This window comes from Bufo gargarizans, chromosome 8 (assembly GCF_014858855.1).
Source record: "Bufo gargarizans isolate SCDJY-AF-19 chromosome 8, ASM1485885v1, whole genome shotgun sequence".
NCBI lineage: Eukaryota > Metazoa > Chordata > Amphibia > Anura > Bufonidae > Bufo > Bufo gargarizans.
This window is the reverse complement of record NC_058087.1, coordinates 145,364,590-145,390,067: the sequence shown is the minus strand read 5'-3', so window position 1 is coordinate 145,390,067 and position 25,478 is coordinate 145,364,590. Positions and strand designations below refer to the sequence as shown.

General features: G+C 46.5%; 1 protein-coding gene across 1 annotated transcript in view; it reads right to left on the bottom strand.

The window, feature by feature from the left end:
- The window catches only part of SNX29 (sorting nexin 29), a 503,522-nt gene extending 478,408 nt beyond the window's left edge, over positions 1–25,114 (bottom strand). Inside the window, exon 1 of the mRNA XM_044303674.1 lies at positions 25,003–25,114. Coding sequence (XP_044159609.1) covers positions 25,003–25,009 — 7 coding nt within the window. The 5' untranslated portion in view covers positions 25,010–25,114. The remainder of the gene's footprint in view (positions 1–25,002) is intronic.
- Positions 25,115–25,478: the final 364 nt, after the last annotated feature.

Below are 25,478 nucleotides of genomic sequence, written 5' to 3'. Positions count from 1 at the left end.
ATGAGGGCAGCGAAGAACACTTGTGTAGAATAAGAGGCTCCCGGGGCAGCAGCTGATGGAGCAGGAGGGGAGCCTGACCCCAGCCGCGCTCTGCAGGCGCCAATCACCCACTCTCCGCCACAGATGTCCAATAGTAGCACCACGTTAACAGAGGGCCCCACCACCTACAGGGTCCCTGTGCAGTGCACATATGGCGCTTCTGCTGCTGTACAGAATAATACACTGTGGGGGGAATTTATCACCAGGGGAAAATTTTAAGTCAGTTTTTACTTTACACCACATTTATCAAATGTCTCATGTTACTTGATAAATTTGTCTTATTCCTAGACCTAAGGGTTCATGCACACGACCGTATGTATTTTGCAGTCCGCGGAACGGAGCAGCTGGCCCCTAATAGAACAGTACAATCCTTGTCCGTAATACGGACAATAATAGGACATGTTCTATTTTTTTGCGGAACGGAAACGGAATACCTTTTTTTGCGGGCTTCTTGAAATGAATGGTTCCGCATATGGTCTGCAAAAAAAACGGAACGTACACGGAAAGAACATACGTTTGTGTGCATGAGCCCTAACACTTTTGTCTAGAGAAGCTACTCCACTTTTCCTACTGAGATTGCAACTTTAAAAAAAAAAAAAAAAAAAACACGTAATTAGACTAACCAGTAATTCCGTTTCCTTGAATCCACCATGACTGCCACAAGTGAGATATGACCTCTGACCTCCGTAGGGGCCAGGAATATACAGAGAGAGAGTTTAAATTGCCCCTACCCCTCCTCACCCTCAGTGTTGTTCTAAATTACCAAGGTAGGTCAGCAATCTATGTGTGTCCCCATTTGAGTATTACTTCCTACCCAACTAGATATAAGAATACAGTATAGCGTATCTATATAATATTTATTATTTATATAGTTGGGGAGGGGGGGGGGGGTTTCTGGTTTTTTTGGGGGGGTATATCTGGCCCGTCATGGTGGATTCAAGGAAACAGAATTACCAGCAAGTTATGGTTTTCCGTTCCATCCACCATGACGGCCACAAGTGAGAACTAACAAATAAATATTTACATAGGGTGGGAAACCGCCTGCAGTACTTTTTGGCCACATGCGAAATCTGCAGAGGCGGAAAAGGCGATAATGTTGACCAAGTAGCCGCTTTGCAAATCTGATTTAATGAGACACCTGCTTTTTCTGCCCATGAAGAGGCAGTTGCCCTGGGAGAGTGAGCTTTAATACCCATAGGACAAGGAATATTTTGAAGGGAGTAACAGAAACCTATAGTAGCTCTAATCCAGCAACCTATAGAGCATGGGTGTCAAACATGCGGCCCGCAATGAATATCTTTGCGGCCCGTCAGTCTAGTATCTCTGAACATGAGCGCGCTGCTATCGGCGCGCTCATGTTCTCTTAGCAGCACAGGGAGAAGGAAGCTGTCCTCCCTCCCCCTGTGCTGCTGCCGCTGCCACCAATGAGAAGAGAGGGGGGGAGGAGGGGCGGGCGCACTGCGCCACCAATGAGGAGAGAGGGGCGGAGGAGGGGCGGGCGCGCTGAGCCACCAATGATAGGACTATTCCCACACAGAGCAGCGCCCAGCGATGTCTCAGCACTCACCATTATTCCTGGGCGCCGGTCCGTTGTGGTGAGTGCTGAGACATCGCTGGGCGCCGCTCTGTGTGGCCTGATAGTGAAAGTCAGTCTTTAACACAATACAGGAGGCGGGTGCCGGCAGCAGAATCGCATTGCCGGCACCCTGCCCCTGACAGGGAGCTGCGATCAGAGGCAGTTAACCCCTTAGGTGCCGCACCTGAGGGGTTAACTGCTGATCTGCCAGTACCAGCCTCCTGTATAAAGGGGTAATTTATCATTGGTGGTGCAGTGTGCCCCCCCCCCTCAACCCCCCATCCCATTAAAAATCATTGGTGGCACAGTGCGCCAGCCCCTCTCAACCCTCCAGTATTAAAATCATTGGTGGCAGTGGCCACAGGGACCTCTCCCCTCCCCCTCATTGGTGGTGCAGTGGCAGCTTCTGATCGGAGCCCCAGCTGTGTAAGCCTGGGGCTCCGATCAGTTACCATGGCAGCCAGGACGCTACAGAAGCCCTGGTTGCCATGGTAACATCCCTGATGCTGTGTGCACAAGGCACAGAGCAGCAGGGACAGTGTGAAGTCCTATTCACCCTGAGAGCTGAATAGGACAAGGGATGAAAGGTCCCAGTTCTCGCCCCTAAGGCTACTTTCACACTTGCGTTCAGAGCGGATCCGTCCGAGACGGATCCGCTCATATAATGCAGACGGTGGATGCGTTCAGAACGGATCCGTCTGCATTATATTGTAAAAAAAAAATATTTATTTTTTTGATGCGGCCCACATAAACTTAAATTTTGTTTTTTTGGCCCATGTTAGCCTTTGAGTTTGACATACTTGCTATAGAGGCTTTGGAAAGCTTTTTCCCCATGTTTCATCCCCCGAACTGAACTAAAAGGTTATCGTCTTTCCTAAGGCCCCTTTCACACAAGCGAGAATTCTGCGAGGGTGCAATGAGTGATGCGAAAGTCTGCAAGGAGCCTAAAGGTCTTAGAAGCTTCTAGATATTGTAAAATGCTAATTCTAACATCAAGAAGCTGAAATTTTTCTTCAGCCTTATCCTTTGGTAGGACTGCAAAGGATGGTAAAACGATTTCCTGGTCACAGTGATAATCTGATACCACCTTGAGGAGGAACCCTGGATCTAGCCTCAATGTTACTCGGTCCTCAAAAACCTTCAGGTATGGTTCTCTACAGAAAAGGGCCTGAATTTCACTTATACGTCTAGCAGATGTTATGGCTATCAGAAAATCTATTTTGAAGGACAAGTGTTTGATAGAAATCTCTGCTAAGGGAAAGAAGGGGGGCTTAGTCAGACCATTTAATACAATGTTAAGATCCCACTGAGGAATCCTAGAACTCAAGGTTGGCCTTAGTCTAGAGGCTGCCCTAATAAATCTCTTTACCCATCGGTGTTCCACCAGGCTTGTATCAGAAAACGTGCTTAGAGCCGATATCTGGACCTTAAGGCCCCTTTCACACTCGCGAGTTTTCCGCGCGGGTGCAATGCGTGACGGGAACACATTGCACCCGCACTAAATCGCAGCATGTACTATATTGTGCTTTTTCACGCAGTCCTGGCCCCATAGAACTGAATAGGGCTGCGTGAAAAAAGCATTGCATTCGCAAGCAAGTGCGGGTGCGATGCATTTTTCACTGATGGTTGCTAAGAGATGTTGTTTGTAAACCTTCAGTTTTTGATCAAGCGCGTGAAAAGATCATCAAAACGCATTGCACCCGCACGGAAAAAACTGAACAACTGAACGCAATCGCAGGCAAAACTGACTGAACTTGCTTGCGAAATGTTGCGAGTTTCACTGAACGCACCCTGAACGCATCCAGAGCCAATCCGTCAGGCTTGTGTGAAAGGGGCCTAAGGGTGCTAGGCCTCAATCCTAGTTCTAACCCATTCTGCAAGAAATCTAGAATTTCAATTATGGGTGGAGAAGAGGTGTCCGGATGTTCTTCTCCCAACCAACTGCAAAACCCTTTTCCAGATTTTAAGATAAATGGACGATTGTCACGGTCTCTAACGTGACATCTGTCAGAAGATATAGGAGACTGGCTGCACGCGATGAGATCTGACAACCCCTTTGGTTTCACTTGCTTCAGTATTGTTGCTGGTAATGATCACACCTCTTGTATCAGGTGTAGCATAGTGGTCATTCTAGCTCCTCTATTTAGTATGGCTTCACCCATAAAGCTATGCGGTTGATAGCTTCAGTTAGGTATTGGAAGTGCTGGTGAGTGGTCCTCTTCTGAGTTCGTGCTTGTCCATTTAATGAAGAAGTTAAGTGTTTCTTCCCTTTTGTATTTTGTTGTTTTCCCTTTGTCTTTTGTTACTAGGCCTCAGGGAGACGCTTGTTCCTTCATATTGGAAGGAACAGGTCGACTCTAGCCCTGACACTATTCCCCGGCAATTCAGGGTCTCCAGGGGCTTAGGTTCCAGTGTATGAACCATCCTACCATCAAGGTCCGTTCATACGGATAGGAGTCAGGGCTAGGATTAGGGTTTCTCTAGGTGGTGACTGTTTCCCTTTCCCTAGCTTTGAGGCCTAGTACCTTTTCCCTTTCCTCTGCGTGGTGTTCCCTCCCACATCACTAACATGACACGGATGTAACCTTTTTTCTACTTGCTTTGAGAGTGAGGATTACTCCATCTGAGAGACCCTGTCTTCTGAGTGACTCGCTCTCAGGATCCAGATTGTAGATCTGTGGGTTTAGATGTTTTATTGGCCCCTGAGAGAGGATCTCCCCCTGGAAAGGTATTTTCCATGGTTCTTCCAATGCAATCTGTTTCAGGGCCGAGAACCAGATTCTTTTTGGCCAGTAAGGAGCTATTAAAATTACTGTTGTTGGTTCCCGCTGGATTTTCTGTATTATGCGAGGAATCAATGGAAAAGGTGAAAATGCGTACACAAGGTCCCAGGTCCATCTTATTGACAGGGCGTCTATTGCCCAAGGTCTGTCTCTGGGGTCTAGAGAAGAAAATTTACGGATCTGAGCATTCTCTCTGGAGGAGAACAAGTCTATCTCTGGCAGTCCCCATCTGGACATGATTTCCTGAAAAGTGTTTCGATTTAGAGTCCATTCTCCTGGATGTAATGTCTGCCGACTTAAGAAGTCCGCTTCTAGATTTTCTGACCCCTTTAGCTGAACCGACGTTAAGGAGAGAACATTTCATTCTGCCCAATAAAACAATCTCCTTGCTACTTCTGCCAGAGGATTGGATCTTGTGCGCCCTGATGTTTTAGGTATGCCACCGTTGTGATATTGTCCGAAAGGACATTCAGATGTCTGTTCTTTAATAGGTAGGGAGCTTTTGTAAGGACCATAAGGACTGCATACAGTTCTCTGAAATTTGAAGATCTGTTTTTTATGATAACTGACCAGTCTCTCTGGAAGTAATAGCTTCCCACCTTTGCTCCCCAACCTGAAGCGCTGGCATCGATCTTTATCTGAACCTCTGGGGTCCTGAGCCAGTCTGTGCCCTGAAGAAGTTTCTCTTCCTCTTTCCACCAGTTCAGGTCTATTTTGACTGCAGGTGGAATGCTGATTATTCTGTCCAGGGACAAAAATTTCCAGTTCCAGCTTTTCAAGATCTCTGATTGCATGGTTCTGGTGTGGGCCTGACTCCATGGGACTGAATTTATGCAAGAGGTTAGACCTAGCAGACTCATCATCTTTCAAATGGAGCATCTGTGAATGTTCTGAAACCTTATTGTCCTGGGGTAGATAAGTCCTCTGGGATACAGAATTTAACACTACACCCAGATATCTTATTCTTGTGGACGGGGTGAGTGTAGATTTTTTTTAGATTTATCAACCAGCCCAGAGGGTGTCTATAAAATCCTTTATTACCTTAGAGGTCTCTTCTTTTGAGCTTCCAATTATTAGAAAGTCATCTAAATAGGGGACGATATTTTCTCCCTTTCTGAGTAGAAACGCCACCATTTCCACCACCAACTTGGTGAAGGTCCATGGGGCTGATGATATGCCAAATGGAAGCGTCACATACTGAAACTGGTGGAGGGAACCTCTGGGATCTCTTGCCGCAAACCTTAAGTACTTCTGAAAAGGCTGATGGATTGGTATATGATAGTAGACGTCGTTTACATCTATCGATGCCATAAAGACGCCCTCTGGAATCAGGGGAATAGTAGAGGCCACTGACTCCATTTTGAACCTCCAGAACACGATTAATTAGTTTAAGGGTTTTAGATTTATTATTGTGCACTGAGAATAATAGTAAAAAAAAAAAAATAAGAAGAGTGTTGAGTAAAACCCCTGCCCTTCTTCGGCATCTGGTACCCTTATTATGACCCCTGATCTAATTAGGTCCTGAACCCCCTGCCAGATCTTTTCTTGAACTTCCTTGTTGTGGGTCGTAATGGTGAATTTCTTTGGAGGGGTTGAGGAAAATTCTATCCCGTAACCCTGTGCTAAGATGTTTAAGGTCCAGGGATTTGACGTGACGAGAGTCCATCGCTCTAGAAAATTCTTCAACCTTCCTCCTACCCTGGCGTCATTGTTTCCTTGTTTGTTCTGAGGATGAAGGATAAATCCCCTACCTTTGCCTCCTTTACTGTAGCTCCACCGACCTGTCTTACCCTTCCCTCTATAAGGTCTAGACTGGGAAGAAACCGGTAGAAAGGGTCTCTTTTTAGTTTCTTTCTACTCCTGAAACCTCTTTTTTTTGTCGGCAGCTTTTTCCAGTATTTTATCTAATACTGCCCCAAATATAAATTCACCTGAAAAGGCAATTGAACATAACTTGGCCTTGGAGGCCTTGTCCTCAGACCAAGCTTTCATCCATAAGGCTCTTCTCGCAGCATTGGATAAAGCTGCATCCTTGGCGGAAAAACTTACGGACTCAGCCGATGAGTCAGCCAGGAAAGCTGTTGCGGATTTTAATAGTGGGATAGAGTTTATAATATCTTCCCCGGGAGTCTTATTTTTTAGATGCTTCTCCAATTCGGATAACCAGAAATACATAGTTCTAGCCACAGATATATACAATATTCGTCTTGACACCAAATATCGGCGCTTCCCAAGCTTTCCATAGAAGGGAGTCTGCTTTGCGCTCCATCGGATCACTTAACTGCAAGGTATCTTCAAATGGTAAAGTCGTCTTCTTGATTACTTTTGCCATCTGAATGCCAATTCTGGGGATTTCATCAAATATCTTACATTCAGCTGGATTAAACCTTAACCTATTCCTAAATTCCTTTGATACACCTAGCCTTTTTTCCGGTTCGATACATTCATCCAGGATCATATAGTTAATATTTTCATTAATGGGGAATACTTTAAAAATTTTTGCATGTAAACCCCCAAACATCTCATCCTGTACTGTACATAGCTTAGGGATATCCTCAATACCCATGGAAGATCTTATTCTTCCATTTGATCTGAGGAGAAGAAATATTTTCTTATCTTCCCCGATCTATCCTTCCGAAATAAGGTCCTCCTCAAAAATCCATCTAGAGGTGGAGGCATCCTCATCAATGTCCTCTGGTTTAGAGGAGGATTAAACGGATAGTCTAAGTTTCTTACTTGGCGAAATAGGAGGGCTAGGGGCTCTCAGAGAGGCCATGAAGGATCTGATTTCTTCTAGGATAAATTATTTCATTTCCGAAAAGATAGATGGTTGCTCTTCCTTTAAGACGTTAGATATACAGACTTTACATAACTTCTTTTTGTAGTTATCTTGTAGTCTATTGGCACAAGTAGCACACTTTAGAGATCTAGATTTAGCTTTTGTTTCCTTTGCTCCCTAGGGAACAGAGAAGAACAACCAAATATCACAAGTTTGGAAAACCCATTAAACATACAGGTAAGAAAAATCATACTCCCCATAGGGGAACTCACTGAAGGTGCAGCCAGAGAGGGATCAGAGCCCCCCTGAAGGGATGCTGGAGCCTCAGACGCCAACATAGTGGTGGAGATGCTGCCTCTGAGCCGCATGAGCACCACTTTCATTTCTCCCGGCGTCTAACGTCACCTTGATGTGCCTGGCATGTTGCGACGTAGCTCCGCCTCCCCCCACCTGTCAGTCCAGAGGATCAATGCAGCGACAGCTTTCGCATCATGAGCGCGTTCCACGTGGACCCGACATCAGCGCACTCACTATAACACCCACGTTACAAAACTGGAGTGAGTAGTGTAAAAATGCCCTTTAAAGCTCACTCTACCAGGGCAACTGCCTCTTCGTGGGCAGAAAAAGGAGGTGTCTCATTAAATCAGATTTGCAAAGCGGCTACTTGGTCAACATTATCGCCTTAATCTTTCCGCCTCTGCAGATATAGCATTTGGCTAAAAAATACTGTAGGCGGTTTCCCACCCTATGTAAATATTTGTTAGTTCTCACTTGTGGCAGTCATGATGGATGGAATGGAAAACCATAATTAGACTTACCGGTAGTTCTGTTTCCTTGAATCCACCATGACAGCCCAGATATATTCCCCCCCCCCCCCACCCACCCCACCACCACCACCACAAAAAAAAAATACAAAAACAGAAGAATAACAAATATATAAATTATAAATATTATATAGATACGCTATACTGTATTCTTATATCTAGTTGGGTAGGAAGTAATACTCAAATGGGGACACACATAGATTGCTGACCTACCTTGGTAATTTGGAAGAACACACTGAGGGTGGGGGCAATTTAAATTATCTCTGTATATTCATGGCCCCTACAGGCCCTACAGAGATCAAGGGTCATCTCTCACTTGTGGTCATCTTGGTGGATTGAATGGAAAAAAGTCTCATAATAAATCTGGAGTGAAACTCATTAATATACAGTGCTGCCCATAATTATTCATATTACTGGCAAATTTTGACAAAGTTACTTTTATTCAACCAGCAAGTCATTTTTTGACGGGAAATGACATTGGTGTCTCTCAAAAGATAATAAGACGATGTACAAGAGGCATTATTGTGGGGGGAAAAAACATTTCTTAGCTTTTATTAAAAAATACAAGATGTTCTGCACTGTGGAAAATCTCAGAGGATGTGGTCGGAAGCCAAAAGTGACACCTGTGCTGGCCAGAAGGATAGTTAGAGAGGTGAAAAAGAATCCAAGGATCACCACCAAGGCCATCCTGGTGAATCTGGTCTCTGCTGGTGGCAATGTCTCAAGGCAGACAATCCAACGGACACTGCACACTGCTGGGTTACACGGATGCAGACCAGGCACACAAAAGGTCGCTTGGCCTTTGCAAAAGCTCATCTGGACAAAGAAGAAGACTTCTGGTCTGTTTTCTGGTCAGATGAAACAAAAATTGAATTGTTTGGTCACAATGATGTTTTCTTCATTTGGCGTAAAAAAGGAGAAGCCTTTAACCCAAAGAACACCATCCCCACTGTCAAACATGGTGGTTGAAACCTAATGCTTTGGGGGTGTTTTTCAGGCAATGGACCAGGGAACCTAATCACAGGAAACGGCACCATGAAAAAAGAGCAACACATGAGGATTCTCAACGACAACATCAGGCAGTCTGCAGAGAAACTTGGCCTTGGGGGCATTTCAGCATGACAATGACCCAAAACACACAGCAAAAGTGGTGAAGACGTTTTGGAGCGGCCCAGCCAGAGTCCAGACTTGAATCCAATTGAGAATCTGTGGAGGGAGCTTAAGATCAGGATGTTGGCAAGAAGACCCTCCAACCTGAAAGATTTGGAGCTCATTGCTAAAGATGAATGGACAAAAATACCTGTGGAGACATGCAAAAAGCTGGTCTGCAATTATAGGAAGCGTTTGATTGCTGTAATAGCCAATAAAGGCTTTTCTATTGATTATTGAGAAGGGTATGAATAATTTTAGACTGAACACTTTTTGCTCAAATGTAAATAAAAGCTGAGAAATAGTTTTTTCCCACAATAATGCCTCTTGTATATCGTCTCATTGTCTTTTGGGAGACACCGATGTCATTTCCCATCAAAAAATTACTTGCTGGTTGAATAAAAGTAACTTTAAGTCAAAATTTGCCAGGGGTATGAATAATTATGGGCAGCACTGTAGATAACCAGACCCACTATTCCACCCACCTTATAAAACTGGAGTGAGTAATGTAAAAATGCAAAAGCTCTGCAAAATTTTGTGCAAGTGTAAAAAAGTTGCTAAATTTTGCACAAGCGAGTGTAAAAAGTCACAAAAGCCCTATTTTTTTGACTTTTTGACGTCAGAATTCTGGCGTGACGGTATGATAAATCAGGGCCTATAAGCCAGCTCTCACGACTGATTTTCAAAACACACGTGTAAAAAAATCTGCACTGAATCTAAGCCTCAAAATTATGCGCATTTGACGTGTTTTTCAGGCAGATATTTAACTTTATTAAATTCTATAGTACTTTTCCACAAGCGTTTTGTGGTGCATTTTGCAGAGTGTTTGGGATAATCAGCGTTAATTCTGCCCCAAGATAGGACATGCTGATTCTTTTTTTACACGTGTAATAAAGAAGCAAGTGCTGCTTCCCACTGAAATGAATGGGAGGCGTTTTTGGAGCAGATTTTGAGGCAGAAATGCTCCAAAATCAGCACCAAAAACTCAGTGTGAACTGAACATAAGGCCTCATTCACATAACAGCAAGAATAGGACATGTTCTGTTTTTTTGCAGGGCCGCGGAACAGACATACAGATGAGCACAGCACAAGGATGTGCCGTCCGCATCTTTTGCAGCCCCTATTGAGATGAATGGATCCGCATTCATCCCGCAAACACAAACTGGAAATACGGCTGTGTGCATGAGCCCTAAATGACACAAGCAGGGGAGATGAATGTAATCAGGGTTATCACCTTTAAAGACAAAAACACAACATATAAGGCGAAGTGGAGACAAAAGGGTCCATAGTACAAAGGACAAGGACGTAACATCGGGACAGCGTTTCTCTACTGTTAAAATGTAACTGGGCAGCCTGCAGCAAAGCATGTAACAGAGCGTAAACGTAAAGACCACAAAGAACAGAACACCCTGATACACGGCTGCTAGAAGTCTAAGGCCTCGTTCACATTTCCTTTTTTTACTGACATGTGCTGTCCGCATTTTCCACGGACAGCACACGTACCCATTGATTTGAATGTGTCTGTTCACATTTCAGTATTTTTTTTTTACTGACCGTAGATCATGGAGACATGCACTACTTTGATCCATGATGTGGACCAAGCACGTCAGGGTCCCTGACACGGAAATGTGAACAAGTCCTATCGATGCATGCAGATTACGTGTGGTTTTTAAGCGCAAATGGCAGCATAATATAGTGGCCGCAAAGTTTTTTTTAATGTTAGCTAAATCTCATGCCCACTTTGCTTTTTATTTTTCTTAGGTGCGGAAATGCTGCTGTGTGGAAATCCAAACGTCAATTATTGTTGCAGGTTTTTTTGTGGGTGGATTTCACTCTTTTTAATGAAAGGACGAGATCTGCGGAAAAGCTGCATCAAAGGCGGATTAGGCGGCCTCACGAAGTTATGCGCCAGCTGGGACTCCAGCCATTATCTGAAGGGGAAGTAAAAAAAAAAAAGGAAAGGCTTGTTTAAAGGGAACCCGTCATCACCCGGCAGCACGCCCATACTAACGGCAGTATAAAGTAGAGACAGGCGAGATGATTTCAGCGGTCGGTCATTTATAAATTAGCAGTAAGTGGTTGCCGAGAACCAACATCACAATCATTGCAGACTGGACCTGGAAAAGAGTCCCGGCCACCTGAGAAGAGTCCTGGTTACTCATGAATTCCTGCTCTCCTGCTGATGACTGACAGTCTTCTACCCAGTTTTCTCCCTTTATCGCTAGGAGAGAACTGCCAATCATCAGCAGATGGGCGAGAGCAGGAGATTAATAACCAGGACTCTTCTCAGGTAGACTGGACTCTTCCAGGCCTGTGCTGCAATGATTATGATGCTGGTTCTCAGTAACCAATTACTTTAGCTCATCAGTGACACAGCGCTGACATCAGCATTTCTGTCACTATTTTATGCTGACGTCAGTGAGATCAGCATAAAGTTGATGACGGGTTACCTTTAAGCCCTCTCCATATGACCCTTCAGTGGCTCCTGTTTTAGAGGACTTTATATGACCGTCCCCTATAATAATATACAGGGAGTGCAGAATTATTAGGCAAATGAGTATTTTGACCACATCATCCTCTTTATGCATGTTGTCTTACTCCAAGCTGTATAGGCTCGAAAGCCTACTACCAATTAAGCATATTAGGTGATGTGCATCTCTGTAATGAGAAGGGGTGTGGTCTAATGACATCAACACCCTATATCAGGTGTGCATAATTATTAGGCAACTTCCTTTCCTTTGGCAAAATGGGTCAAAAGAAGGACTTGACAGGCTCAGAAAAGTCAAAAATAGTGAGATATTGTCAGTATGGGATCTGCATCTCCACGGCAGGGTGGCAGATCGCTGTCTACACATTGCAGCACTATGGGTCCCAGTACTTGCTTACCTTGTAGGAGACGCAGGTGCCCGCCAGCATACCGCCGCATCCGTCCTCTTTGCCAGGTGTCATCTGATGAGCTATAGCACGCGCGCGCGCACCTCTCCCTTTCTTATAGGAGTAGGCAGCTGGTTCCTGATTACCATCAGCACCGGGAGGCGGGACTATCTTGTATTTAAGGCAGCTTCACTCATCATGAAGTGCCCAAGCGTGGTTGTTGTACCTCTTGACTCCCGCTGAAGCATTCCACCGTGTCCGTTTATTGGATTTCCTGGATTCTGACCTCCGCTTCATTTGACTACGCATCTGCCTGCTGTCTGTTTATTGGACCTCCTGGATTATAGACCTCTGCACTGCCTGACAACGCATCTGTCCATCTCTTCCTGTAAGTCTGCCTGGACCCAGACCCTGTGCTGCCTATGAGACTGCTTATATCTGCATGCTATATTGCTCTGAACTTTGTGTTGCCTGTATCTGTCAAGTGACTTTTGAATACTGTCTGCCAGTAAAGACCATCTGTTCCTTTATTCTGCCTTTGTTGGACTCTGTTCACACTACTGCAGGTAGCTGCATTCAAGGTAACAGGTGCAGACACCAGGGTCCTGTCTCTGAGAGTCAGCAGTCTGCGATATTGGACTAATTCCAGTCCTCTATCAGCTGACACAGAGGATCCACATCCTCTGGTCGTAACAGTACGCTTGGGCCATGGATCCCGCTGGCTCTAAACCAGGAATATCTGAAGTACTACATGAACTTGAACAACAGCGTACCACCCAGAAACAAGTGATAAATTACTTGCAGCATGTAGCTGCTCGCCTGGACTCCCTTGCTACAGCACAGTCTGCACAGGCTCCTACTGCTCCTGCTGTCCCTGTTGCGGCTGCAGCACTGCCAAGCGTTTCCGGACCACGATTATCTGCTCCGCCCCGTTACAGCGGCAACCCAAAAGCCTGTCGTGGATTTCTTAACCAGTGTACAATTCACTTTGAACTGCTTCCTCATAGGGTTGTTGCGGGTATCGAAATTTCAATACCCAATCGATACTTTTGTCCCGGTATCGATACGATACCGGGATTTCCGTTTTTTCGATACTGGGCTGCGCTTCTGCGCAGTCTAGTATCTCTGAACATGAGCGCGCTGCTATCGGCGCGCTCATGTTCTCTCTCAGCAGCACGGGGAGAAGGAAGCTGTCCTCCCTCCCCCTGTGCTGCTGCTGCCGCTGCCACCAATGAGAAGCGAGGGGCGGAGGAGGGGCGGCAATGAGAAGCGAGGGGCGGAGGAGGGGCAGCGCCGGCAATGAGAAGCGAGGGGCGGAGGAGGGGCAGCGCCGGCAATGAGAAGCGAGGGGCGGAGGAGGGGCGGCGCCGGCAATGAGAAGCGAGGGGCGGAGGAGGGGCAGCGCCGGCAATGAGAAGCGAGGGGCGGAGGAGGGGCAGCGCCGGCAATGAGAAGCGAGGGGCGGAGGAGGGGCAGCGCCGGCAATGAGAAGCGAGGGGCGGAGGAGGGGCAGCGCCGGCAATGAGAAGAGAGGGGCGGAGGAGGGGCGGGCGCACTGCGCCACCAATGATAGGATTATTTCAACACAGAGCTGCGCCCAGCGATGCCCCAGCACTCACCATTAGTCCTGGGCGCCGCTCCGTTCGCCTGCAGTGCCCCATTACTGTCTCCTCTCCTGCTCCACATGCTGCTGATTACTATCGGAGCGATGGGAGGAGACATCAGCTTCACTAGTAGGCGTTCCTTCTCCCTGCGCTGCGATTGGACAGCGCTACAGCCAGGGAGAAGGAACGCCCACTAGTGAATCTGATGTCTCCTCCCATCGCTCCGATAGTAATCAGCAGCATGTGGAGCAGGAGAGGAGACAGTAATGGAGCACTGCAGGCGAACGGAGCGGCGCCCAGGACTAATGGTGAGTGCTGGGACATTGCTGGGCGCCGCTCTGTGTGGCCTGATAGTGAAAGTCTGGACTCATATACAGTAGTCAGTCTTTAACACATACAGGAGGCGGGTGCCGGCAGCAGAATCGCATTGCCGGCACCCTGCCCCTGACAGGGAGCTGCGATCAGCGGCAGTTAACTGCCGCTGATCTGCCAGTACCCGCCTCCTGTATAAAGAGGTAGTTATCATTGCCCCCCCCCCCCCCTCAACCCACCCATCCCATTAAAATCATTGGTGGCACAGTGTGCCGGCCCCTCTCAACCCCCCAGTATTAAAATCATTGGTGGCAGTGGCCACAGGGACCTCTTCCCCCCCCCCCTCATTGGTGGTGCAGTGGCAGCTTCTGATCGGAGCCCCAGCTGTGTAAGCCTGGGGCTCCGATCGGTTACCATGGCAGCCAGGACGCTACAGAAGCCCTGGTTGCCATGGTAACATCCCTGATGCTGTGTGCACAGAGCAGCAGGGACAGTGTGGAGTCCTATTCACCCTAATAGAGATCTATCAGGCTGAATAGGAAAAGGGATGAAAGATCCCAGGTTCTAGCCCCTAAGGGGAAAATAGTCATTAAATAAAAAGTGTAAAAAAAACAAACAAAAAACACTAAAATATGAAGTATAAATCACCCCCTTTTCCCAATTTCACATATAAAATATTTAAATAATAAACATATTACATCGCCACGTCAGAAAAGTCCAAACTATTAAAATATATAAAAAAAAATCTAGGTGGTGAATGCCGGAACAGAAAAAATAAAATAAAAACTGCGCGATTCGCCATTTTTAAAAATGAGGAATGCACGTGGCTTTTTTTGTTTATTTTTTTCGCGTGGTATCGAATATCGCAATACTTTTTCATGGTATCGAAACCGAATCAAAAAATTGGTATCGCAACAACTCTACTTCCTCATCACTTTCAATCAGACCGCGCTAAAGTGGCGTTCATTATCTCTCATCTCGAGGGTGAGGCTCTGGCCTGGGCGAATCCAATATGGGAGAGATCTGGTCCTATCACCAATAATGTGGCACTATTTATGGGCTCTTTTAAGAGGGTGTTCGAGGAGCCAGGTCGAGCTTCTTCTGCGGCCTCCTCTCTGCTGCACGTCCGTCAAGGGAGCTGGTCAGTGGACCAATATGCGATTCAGTTCCGCACCTTAGCGTCTGAAGTTTCGTGGAATGAGGAGGCTTTGGTGGCGGCCTTTTGGGAAGGTTTGTCAGGACGTATTAAGGATGAACTTGCAGGTCGTGACGTGCCTACCTCCCTTGAGGCTCTAATCTCTCTGGCTATTAAAATCGACATACGTTTTCGGAGCGAGCTCAGGAGGCCCGTCGAGAAAAAAAACTTCCACAACAACTGTTTAAGTCTAATATGTCTCAACCTCCATTACGCACCTCCTTTTCGGATCCTGAACCCATGCAGGTGAATTCCACTCGGCTCTCAGATGAGGAACGTCGTCTTCGCATGTCTTCTGGACTCTGCCTCTACTGTGGTGGCCCGGGTCACCGTGTCCGCAACTGTCCCCAGAAGTCGGGAAACTCCAATGCTTAAGGTCTTTGGGAGAGGCGGCCCTAGGCGGAAACTGTTCCACTCTCCAAATTCCTGTGACTCTGGTTCTTGGGGGCATCAAGGTCTCCATATCTGCTTCCTTGGATTCTGGGTCTGCGGGGAACTTCATACACCAAGCTATGGTGAGTCAATACCACATTCCTGTACGCCTGCTTAAAAATCCCCTGCTGGTGACTGCCGTCAGTGGACAAGTACTGACTGATCCAGTCCGGTTCATCACTGAGCCGTTGGAACTGCAGGTAGGGTGGTTACATGTTGAAAAGATTTCTCTATATGTGCTCCCTGAACTGTCCAATTCCCTTTTGCTGGGGTTGCCCTGGCTTAGGATGCACAATCCAGTAATCGAGTGGAGCTCTGGAGAGGTTCTTCAATGGAGTCAGCTGTGCCAAGGCAAGTGCTTATGTTCTATTCAACGAAGGGTCCCTATATCCCTCCCTAAAAACCTGGAGGCCTTGCCGGTGGTCTATCATTCCTTTGCGGATGTGTTCGATAAAAAGGAGGCTGAGACACTACCTCCCCATCGCCCCTATGACTGCCCAATTGATTTACTATCTGGGACTTCTCCTCCTCGGGGTCGTGTTTATCCTCTGTCTCCTGCTGAATCGCAGGCAACAGCAGATTACATTAAGGAGAACCTTGAGAGGGGTTTCATCAGGAAGTCTTCCTCACCTGCAGGGGCAGGATTCTTTTTTGTGAAAAAGAAAGATGGGTCTCTTCGCCCTTGTATAGACTACCGTGGTCTGAATAAGATCACCATCAAGAATAAATACCCTTTACCGTTAATTTCTGAATTATTTGATAGACTCCGTGGGGCTCGGATCTTCTCTAAGCTGGACTTGCGGGGGGCATATAATTTAATACGGATTCGTGAGGGTGACGAATGGAAGACAGCCTTTAATACCAGGGATGGCCACTATGAATACCTTGTGATGCCCTTCGGGCTCAGTAATGCCCCTGCTGTCTTCCAGGAGTTTGTCAATGACATTTTTCGAGATCTGCTCTATTCTTGTGTTGTTGTCTATTTGGATGATATTCTTATTTTTTCCAGAGACATCAGAACTCATCGCAGGCATGTGCAGATGGTCTTACAACGCTTACAAAAGAATCGTCTGTACGCTAAATTGGAAAAGTGTGTCTTTGAAAAGTCGTCGCTGCCCTTCCTGGGGTACATCATCTCGGATCAAGGTCTCAAAATGGATCCTGGAAAGGTGGCAGCAGTGCTCGACTGGCCCCGTCCCTCCGGCCTGAAGGCAATACAAAGGTTCCTGGGTTTTGCCAATTATTATCGTCAATTTATCCGTAATTTTTCTACCCTGACAGCTCCTATTTCTGGCCTGACCAAGAAGGGTGCCAATCCCAAACTATGGTCCCCTGAAGCAGAGACCGCATTTTCCTCCCTCAAGCAAGCCTTTTCTTCAGCTCCAGTCCTTAGACGCCCAGAACCCAACAAACAGTTCTTCTTGGAGGTGGACGCATCCTCCGTGGGAGCCGGGGCCGTCCTGTCACAGAAGAATGCCTCAGGTCGTATGTCTCCTTGTGGGTTTTTTTTCTAAGTTATTTTCCGCTGCCGAAAAAAACTATTCTATTGGGGACAGGGAACTCCTAGCAATAAAGTTGGCTCTAGAGGAATGGAGATATCTTCTGGAAGGTTCTAGCCTACCGGTCATAATTTACACCGATCATAAGAACCTCACCTATTTGCAGACAGCTCAACGACTCAATCCTCGTCAGGCCCGTTGGTCTCTCTTCTTTGCCCGATTTAATTTTCAATTGCATTTTCGGTCTGCTGACAAAAACATCAAAGCAGACGCTCTCTCCAGGTCCTTTGAAACCACAGATTCAGAAGACGAACCCCAGTTTATCATTGAACCAACTAAAGTAGTCCCAGTGGCTCCAGTTAACCTGTCCAAGGTTCCCCCAGGTAAGATCTTTGTTCCGGAATCTAAACGAAGGAAGGTTTTACGGTGGGGGCATGCATCCAAGATTGCCGGCCATCCAGGTCAACGGGGGACCTTGAATCTCATCTCCAGACACTACTGGTGGCCATCCATAACCACGGATATTGTAGACTTTGTGGCTTCCTGTACCTTGTGTGCCCAGAATAAGTCTCCCAGACTGAAACCTGCAGGTTTATTATTGCCTCTTCCGGTGCCTGAGGTCCCCTGGCAGCATATTGGTATGGACTTCATAACCGATTTACCTGTCTCTGAGGGCTGTACAGTCATTTGGGTTGTCGTTGACCGTTTTTCTAAAATGTCGCACTTTATTCCGCTTCCAGGCCTGCCATCTGCTCCTCGTCTTGCTGAGCTATTCATTTTACATATCTTCCGCCTTCATGGATTTCCCCTCCATATCGTCTCGGATAGAGGAGTACAATTCACCTCCCGGTTCTGGAGATCTTTATGTAAGTCTCTGAATGTCTCTTTGGACTTTTCTTCTGCCTATCATCCACAGTCTAATGGCCAGGTGGAACGCATGAACCAAATATTGGTCAGCTTCCTGCGACATTTCACCAATGCCCATCAGGATGACTGGGTGAAGCATCTTCCCTGGGCGGAATTTGCTCATAACAATAGAGTCAACCAAGCCACAGGTAAATCTCCATTTTTTGTGGTCTATGGACGACATCCAAGTGTTCCTCTTCCCGTGCGGCCTTCTTCTGGAGTTCCTGCGGCAGATTCCTGTGTGGAGCAGCTATCTCGGGTCTGGTCTGACACTAAAGTATCGCTTCGGAGAACAGCGGACCAGATGAAAAGGTCTGCGGATAAGAGGCGCAGACCTCCTCCTCAGTTTGCCATTGGAGACAAGGTATGGCTTTCTTCTAAGAATATCCGTCTCAGACTTCCCTCTTACAAACTGGCTCCGCGATTCTTGGGACCTTTTTCTGTGATCAAGAAAATTAATCCTGTTGCCTACAAGCTCAAACTACCTGCTACCTTGCGGATTCCCAACTCATTTCATGTTTCATTACTTAAGCCAGCTGTCTTTAACAGGTTTTGCAAAGGCACTTCACAGAACCCTCCTCCTGTCACTATGGATGATGAGTTTGAAGTTAAGGACATTCTAGACAGGAGGATTATCAGAGGTAAGACCTTCTATTTGGTGGACTGGAAGGGCTACGGGCCTGAAGAAAGGTCATGGGAATCTGCTGAGAATATTCATGCCCCTCTGTTGCTGAAGAAATTTCTCTCCAGGTCAGCCGTGTGGAGGAGGGGGCGTAAGAGGGGGGGTACTGTCAGTATGGGATCTGCATCTCCACGGCAGGGTGGCAGATCGCTGTCTACACATTGCAGCACTATGGGTCCCAGTACTGGCTTACCTTGTAGGAGACGCAGGTGCCCGCCAGCATACCGCCGCATCCGTCCTCTTTGCCAGGTGTCATCTGATGAGCTATAGCACGTGCGTGCGCACCTCTCCCTTTCTTATAGGAGTAGGCAGCTGGTTCCCGATTACCATCCCCACCCGGAGGCGGGACTATCTTGTATTTAAGGCAGCTTCACTCATCATGAAGTGCCCAAGCGTGGTTGTTGTACCTCTTGACTCCCGCTGAAGCATTCCACCGTGTCCGTTTATTGGATTTCCTGGATTCTGACCTCCGCTTCATTTGACTACGCATCTGCCTGCTGTCTGTTTATTGGACCTCCTGGATTATAGACCTCTGCACTGCCTGACAACGCATCTGTCCATCTCTTCCTGTAAGTCTGCCTGGACCCAGACCCTGTGCTGCCTATGAGACTGCTTATATCTGCATGCTATATTGCTCTGAACTTTGTGTTGCCTGTATCTGTCAAGTGACTTTTGAATACTGTCTGCCAGTAAAGACCATCTGTTCCTTTATTCTGCCTTTGTTGGACTCTGTTCACACTACTGCAGGTAGCTGCATTCAAGGTAACAGGTGCAGACACCGGGGTCCTGTCTCTGAGAGTCAGCAGTCAGCAGTATTGGACTAATTCCCAGTCCTCTATCAGCTGACACAGAGGATCCACATCCTCTGGTCGTAACAGATATCTTGCAGAGGGATGCAGCACTCTTAAAATTGCAAAGCTTCTGAAGCGTGATCATTGAACAATCAAGCGTTTCATTCAAAATAGTCAACAGGGTCGCAAGAAGCGTGTGGAAAAACCAAGGCGCAAAATAACTGCCCATGAACTGAGAAAAGTCAAGCGTGCAGCTGCCAAGATGTCACTTGCCACCAGTTTGGCCATATTTCAGAGCTGCAACATCACTGGAGTGCCCAAAAGCACAAGGTGTGCAATACTCAGAGACATGGCCAAGGTAAGAAAGGCTGAAAGACGACCACCACTGAGCAAGACACACAAGCTGAAACGTCAAGACTGGGCCAAGAAATATCTCAAGACTGATTTTTCTAAGGTTTTATGGACTGATGAAATGAGAGTGAGTCTTGATGGGCCAGATGGATGGGGCCGTGGCTGGATTGGTAAAGGGCAGAGAGCTCCAGTCCGACTCAGCAAGGTGGAGGTGGAGTACTGGTTTGGGCTGGTATCATCAAAGATGAGCTTGTGGAGCCTTTTTCGGGTTGAGGATGGAGTCAAGCTCAACTCCCAGTCCTACTGCCAGTTTCTGGAAGACACCTTCTTCAAGCAGTGGTACAGGAAGAAGTCTGCATCCTTCAAGAAAAACATGATTTTCATGCAGGACAATGCTCCATCACACGCGTCCAAGTACTCCACACCGTGGCTAGCAAGAAAGGGTATAAAAGAAGAAAATCTAATGACATGGCCTCCTTGTTCACCTGATCTGAACCCCATTGAGAACCTGTGGTCCATCATCAAATGTGAGATTTACAAGGAGGGAAAACAGTCCACCTCTCTGAACAGTGTCTGGGAGGCTGTGGTTGCTGCTGCACGCAATGTTGATGGTGAACAGATCAAAACACTGACAGAATCCATGGATGGCAGGCTTTTGAGTGTCCTTGCAAAGAAAGGTGGCTATATTGGTCACTGATTTGTTTTTGTTTTGTTTTTGAATGTCAGAAATGTATATTTGTGAATGTTGAGATGTTATATTGGTTTCACTGGTAAAAATAAATAATTGAAATGGGTATATATTTGTTTTTTGTTAAGTTGCCTAATAATTATGCACAGTAATAGTCACCTGCACACACAGATATCCCCCTAAAATAGCTAAAACTAAAAACAAACTAAAAACTACTTCCAAAAATATTCAGCTTTGATATTAATGAGTTTTTTGGGTTCATTGGGAACATGGTTGTTGTTCAATAATAAAATTAATCCTCAAAAATACAACTTTCCTAATAATTCTGCACTCCCTGTAATTTCAAATCCAATACTCAACTAGGCTGGCTCACAGTATCTTTGCATACATATATATTTGTTTAACAAATAAAACAGTCAATTTTAAAACCACTTTGATGCATAACCATGTGACCATTAACATACAAAAAAGCTCACCCATATATCAAAATAAAACTGGAGAACTCCAATTAAAAGGACCTCTTTGCTCTCCAAAACTTGCCTTATATGTCAGTATTTCCTCTGGTATATATAACATTCAGCCAGTTACTTGAATCAGGCTGACTCCAATGTCATGTAACTTAGAAATCACGTTACCAGTAGTTGGAACCCTCCTGGTTCAGAGGATTATGTCTTTACACGATCGCTGAAGTTTTCGGATGTTCGAAGTTACAGCACTTGTTCGGGTCGGGAGTGAGGCAGGAACAAGTGCTGAATGTTATATATACCAGAGGAATTACTGACATATAAAGCAAGTTTTGGAGAGCAAAGAGGTCCTTTTAATTGGCGTTCTCCAGTTTATTTTTATTTTTTATATATGCGTGAGCTTTTTTGTATGTTATTGGTCACATGGTTATGCATCAAAATGGTTTTAAAATGGATTGTTTTATTTGTTTAATAAATATATATGTATGCAAAGATACTGGGAACCAGCCTAATTGAGTATTTAATTAGAATTTTTTGGGGTCAGCTGGTATCCGACAGGCTGGGCTCCAGTAGAATGCTGGTGTAGCTTCTCTGGAAGTCTATTTATAATAATATAATTTCCACTGCAATTATTAAAGGGCATCTGTCAGCAGATTTGTACCTATGACTCAGGCTGACCTGTTACATGTGCGTCTGGCAGCTGAAGGCATCTGTGCTGGTCCTATGGTCACACGTGCCCGCATTGCTGAGAAAAATTACATTATATGTAAATGAGCCTCTAAGAGCAACGGGGGCGTTGCCATTACACCTACAGGCTCTGCTCTCTCTTTAACCCTAAGTTCAGACCTGAGCATTTTACAGCGCGTTCCTACGCGCTGTGAAACGCTCAACACGGAGAAACCAATGATTCCCTATGGGAATGGTTCTCACCTGGGGCGTACGATAGCGCTGTAAAACACCCGACGCTCAAACAAGTTCTTGAGCTTTTTTTGGGGGCGTTTGTCGCGCGTTCCCGCACATAGATATTCGGGAACGCGCGACAATGTGTGCACGCCTGTCTCTGTAAACGCCCGTACAATCGTGCATACAGAGCGCTCGTTTCAGAACGCTCAGGTCTGAACCCCCTGTAACTGCCACATCTGCTGTGCTTTGAGGCCAAGCAGTGTGAACATGATTACACCTGGCCCTGTCAATTAAAGTGGAGAGGGAGCAGCGATTGGAGAGCCTAGAGCAGGCATCCTCAAACTGCGGCCCTCCAGCTGTTGTAAAACTACAACACCCACAATGCCCTGCTGTATGCTGATACCTGTAGGTTGTTCTGGCATGCTGGGAGTTGTAGTTTTGCAACAGCTGGAGGGCCGCAGGTTGAGGATGCCTGGCCTATAGGTGCAATGGTAAACCCACCCCCGTTACTTCTACAGGCTCATTTGCATATATTAAAACTTCATGTTCCTCAGCAATACAGGCACATATGAACTTGGGACCAACAGATAACTTCAGCTGCCAAGCGCACATGTAACAGGTCAGCCAGTGTCATAGGGACAAATCTGCCAACAGATGCCCTTTAGGGCCCCTTGCAGACGAGTGTGTGTCACTGCCGGGGTCACATAGCATTATATTAATTTACGATGCTATGTAACCCTTACAGTTCTGGAATGTTTTGTGGGAAAAGATTCATAAAAATTTTTACATTTATATCTGTTTTCTCTGAATGTAAAACCATCCCCATGTACTTCTATCAGTAACTGACGGCTATGTCTGTATACACACTTAGGCCTCTTGCACACGACTGTGGCCGGGCCCGTGCTGCGGACCGCAAGTTGAGGTCCGCAATGCACAGGAACCGCCCGTGGGGCAGACGCATGCGGATTACGGACCCTTTCACTTGAATGGGGTCCGCGATCCGTCCGTTCCGCAAAAAGATAGATAAAGTTCTATTTTTTTGCGGAACGGAAGCACGGAACAGAACCCCACGGAAGCACTCCATAGTGATTCTGCGGGTTTCCGTTCCGTGCTTCCGATCAGCACCGCATCTCCAGACCCATTCAAGTGAATGGGTCCTCATCCGTGATGCAGAATGCACACTGCCCATGCCCCGTGTATTGCGGACCGCCGTATGCGGCCTGCAATACGGCCACGGGAGCACTACGGCCGCGTGAAAGAGGCCTTACACAGAGAATGCAATCAGTGACTGACTCCCCTGTGTACAGCTATCAGTGACTGACAGCTATCGATGTATACACACTTAGGTCTCATGCACACCACCGTATGTATTTTGCAGTCCGCAAAAAACGGATCTGCAAAGAATATGGATAACATCCGTGTGCATTCCGTATTTTGAGGAACGGAACAGCTGGCCCCTAATAGAACAGTCCTATCCTTGTCCGTAATGCAGATAATAATAGGACATGTTCTATTTTTTTTTTTTGTGGGACGGAAATACGGAAACGGAATGCACACGGAGTACCTTCCGTTTTTTTCGCGGACCCATTGAAACGAATGGTTCCATATATGGTCCGCAAAAAAAATAAAAAATAACACACGAACAGACACGGAGTGAAAATACATTCATGTGCAAGAGGCCACAGAGAATGCTACTAATAACTGATAGCACCTCCCTGTGTACAGCTGCCAGTGACCGACAGCTATCTCTGTATACACACCTACACAGAGAATGCTATCAATCACTGATACCCCTCCTCCGTGTACAACTGAAGTCAGAAAGAGCAGAGCTATAAATGCATAAATTACAAATTTTACTGAATCTTTTCCCATAAAACTATAAATCAATCTGCTCAGCTTCCCCTGCTCTAGAACATGCTGCCTGCAGACAGCACTGCATTTTCATGGTAACAGGTTCCCTTTAAGAATGCAGCCCATTTTGGAAATCAGGAAGCAGAAATGTTTTACTTTTTTATAATTTTTAATTATTTATATTTTATTTATTTATTAACATATGGGGGCTTGTTTTCTGTGGGACAAGTTGTACTTTTAATAGCGCCCTTTTGAGGTCCATCTAATGTACTGTATAACTTTTACATATTTTTTGGGCCCGACAGTGTGAAAGAATACAGCAATTTGTACATTTCTGCAGGTCAGTAGGATTTCACCAATACCCCCCTCCCCCTACTTGTTACCTCCCCTCTGTACCCTTACTGCAGACTGCTAGCAATTCCTTCAAAACTTCTAGAAGGAATAATAAAGGAACGGCACAACATAGAGGCATAAGAATAGATGCTCCAGAATTGTTATTACATGGGGAATGCATAAAGTCACATGACCATGATGGCAAACGGCAGCCGGACCATGCGCCACCGTATTCCTATAGAGAGGAGATGGCGGGCATACGGCAATCCTATGTCTGACAGCAGCTTATTCCCTTGTCCCCAATGAGAACACATGCACCCTCGGCCGATCCGAGCATACATGTGTACGGTGATGGGGGAGAAACAGGTGTCGACTGAAGGAGCTATTGCAAGTGTCTGGCCACCTTTAGGGTCTCTTCACGCTGCATCGGCGGTATAGGCCGGGAGGACTACCTGACACCCACTTACCTGACTCGATAAAAACAAAATCCCACGTGATATATAGGTTTCTGTCTGACATATATTTCCCCTGTAAACCCCAGTGGGCCGCTGTTTTGCCCGCCATCCTGTGGATGCTCTTGACACGTGTATGTGCATGCAAAAGGCAGTGCTCCACCAGCCCTATTCACAAGGCACCGTGGTCTCTGCATCCACCCAGCTTTACCAGGCGCTGACGCCGGCTCTCCCTCATCACTGCACATAAGATCCCCTGTGGGCTCATACATTATATCGGGTGCCATGACACCTGCCCACATCTCCAGAACTCACAGCACCTGCACAATTTAAAGGGGGGTTCCATACTCACAAGTGGAGCTTCCCTCCCAGTTATATTACCTGGAGAACTCAGACAGCAGCAAATGGTTAGCATGACAGGGGTAGTAGTCCCTGACTGGGTGCCCAGGACTGTGCACAACCACTAGACTGGTGCCACGTGCAGGGCCCCTCTCCTGCCCACCCCAGGCACTTACCGCTCATTGTCCCCGGCTTGTGGCACTGCAAGGTAAATAAACACCAGTGACAGGAGACCGGAAAGTGCAACTCCGCCCCGGACTGTAAATCCCATGCACAAGCACAGGAATACAGGACTGACGGGAAATTCCAACTACACCACAGGGGTGTACTGAAGAGGCTGGCTGCTTATAGTAAGAGCGGATCTAATAGAAAAACGACAAGCGAAATAAGAACGGAACACTTCACTCATTAAACGCACAGCTATGATAACGAAGTGGAAAAAGTAATTAACTCCTCAGAGGGAAACGAAATCACAGACGTGTACCCCCCCTCTTTCAACTTAGTATCATCCAAGCAGAGCGGACATCGTCTGGGCGTGTCACGTGATGCACAAGCCATGTGACTGAGCTGAGGGAAGCCCCTGGTTGTCCTGGCGACAGTTCAAGCCAATCTCCTTTGAGCACAGGTGTGCGGGCCGTATATGGGCGGGGCC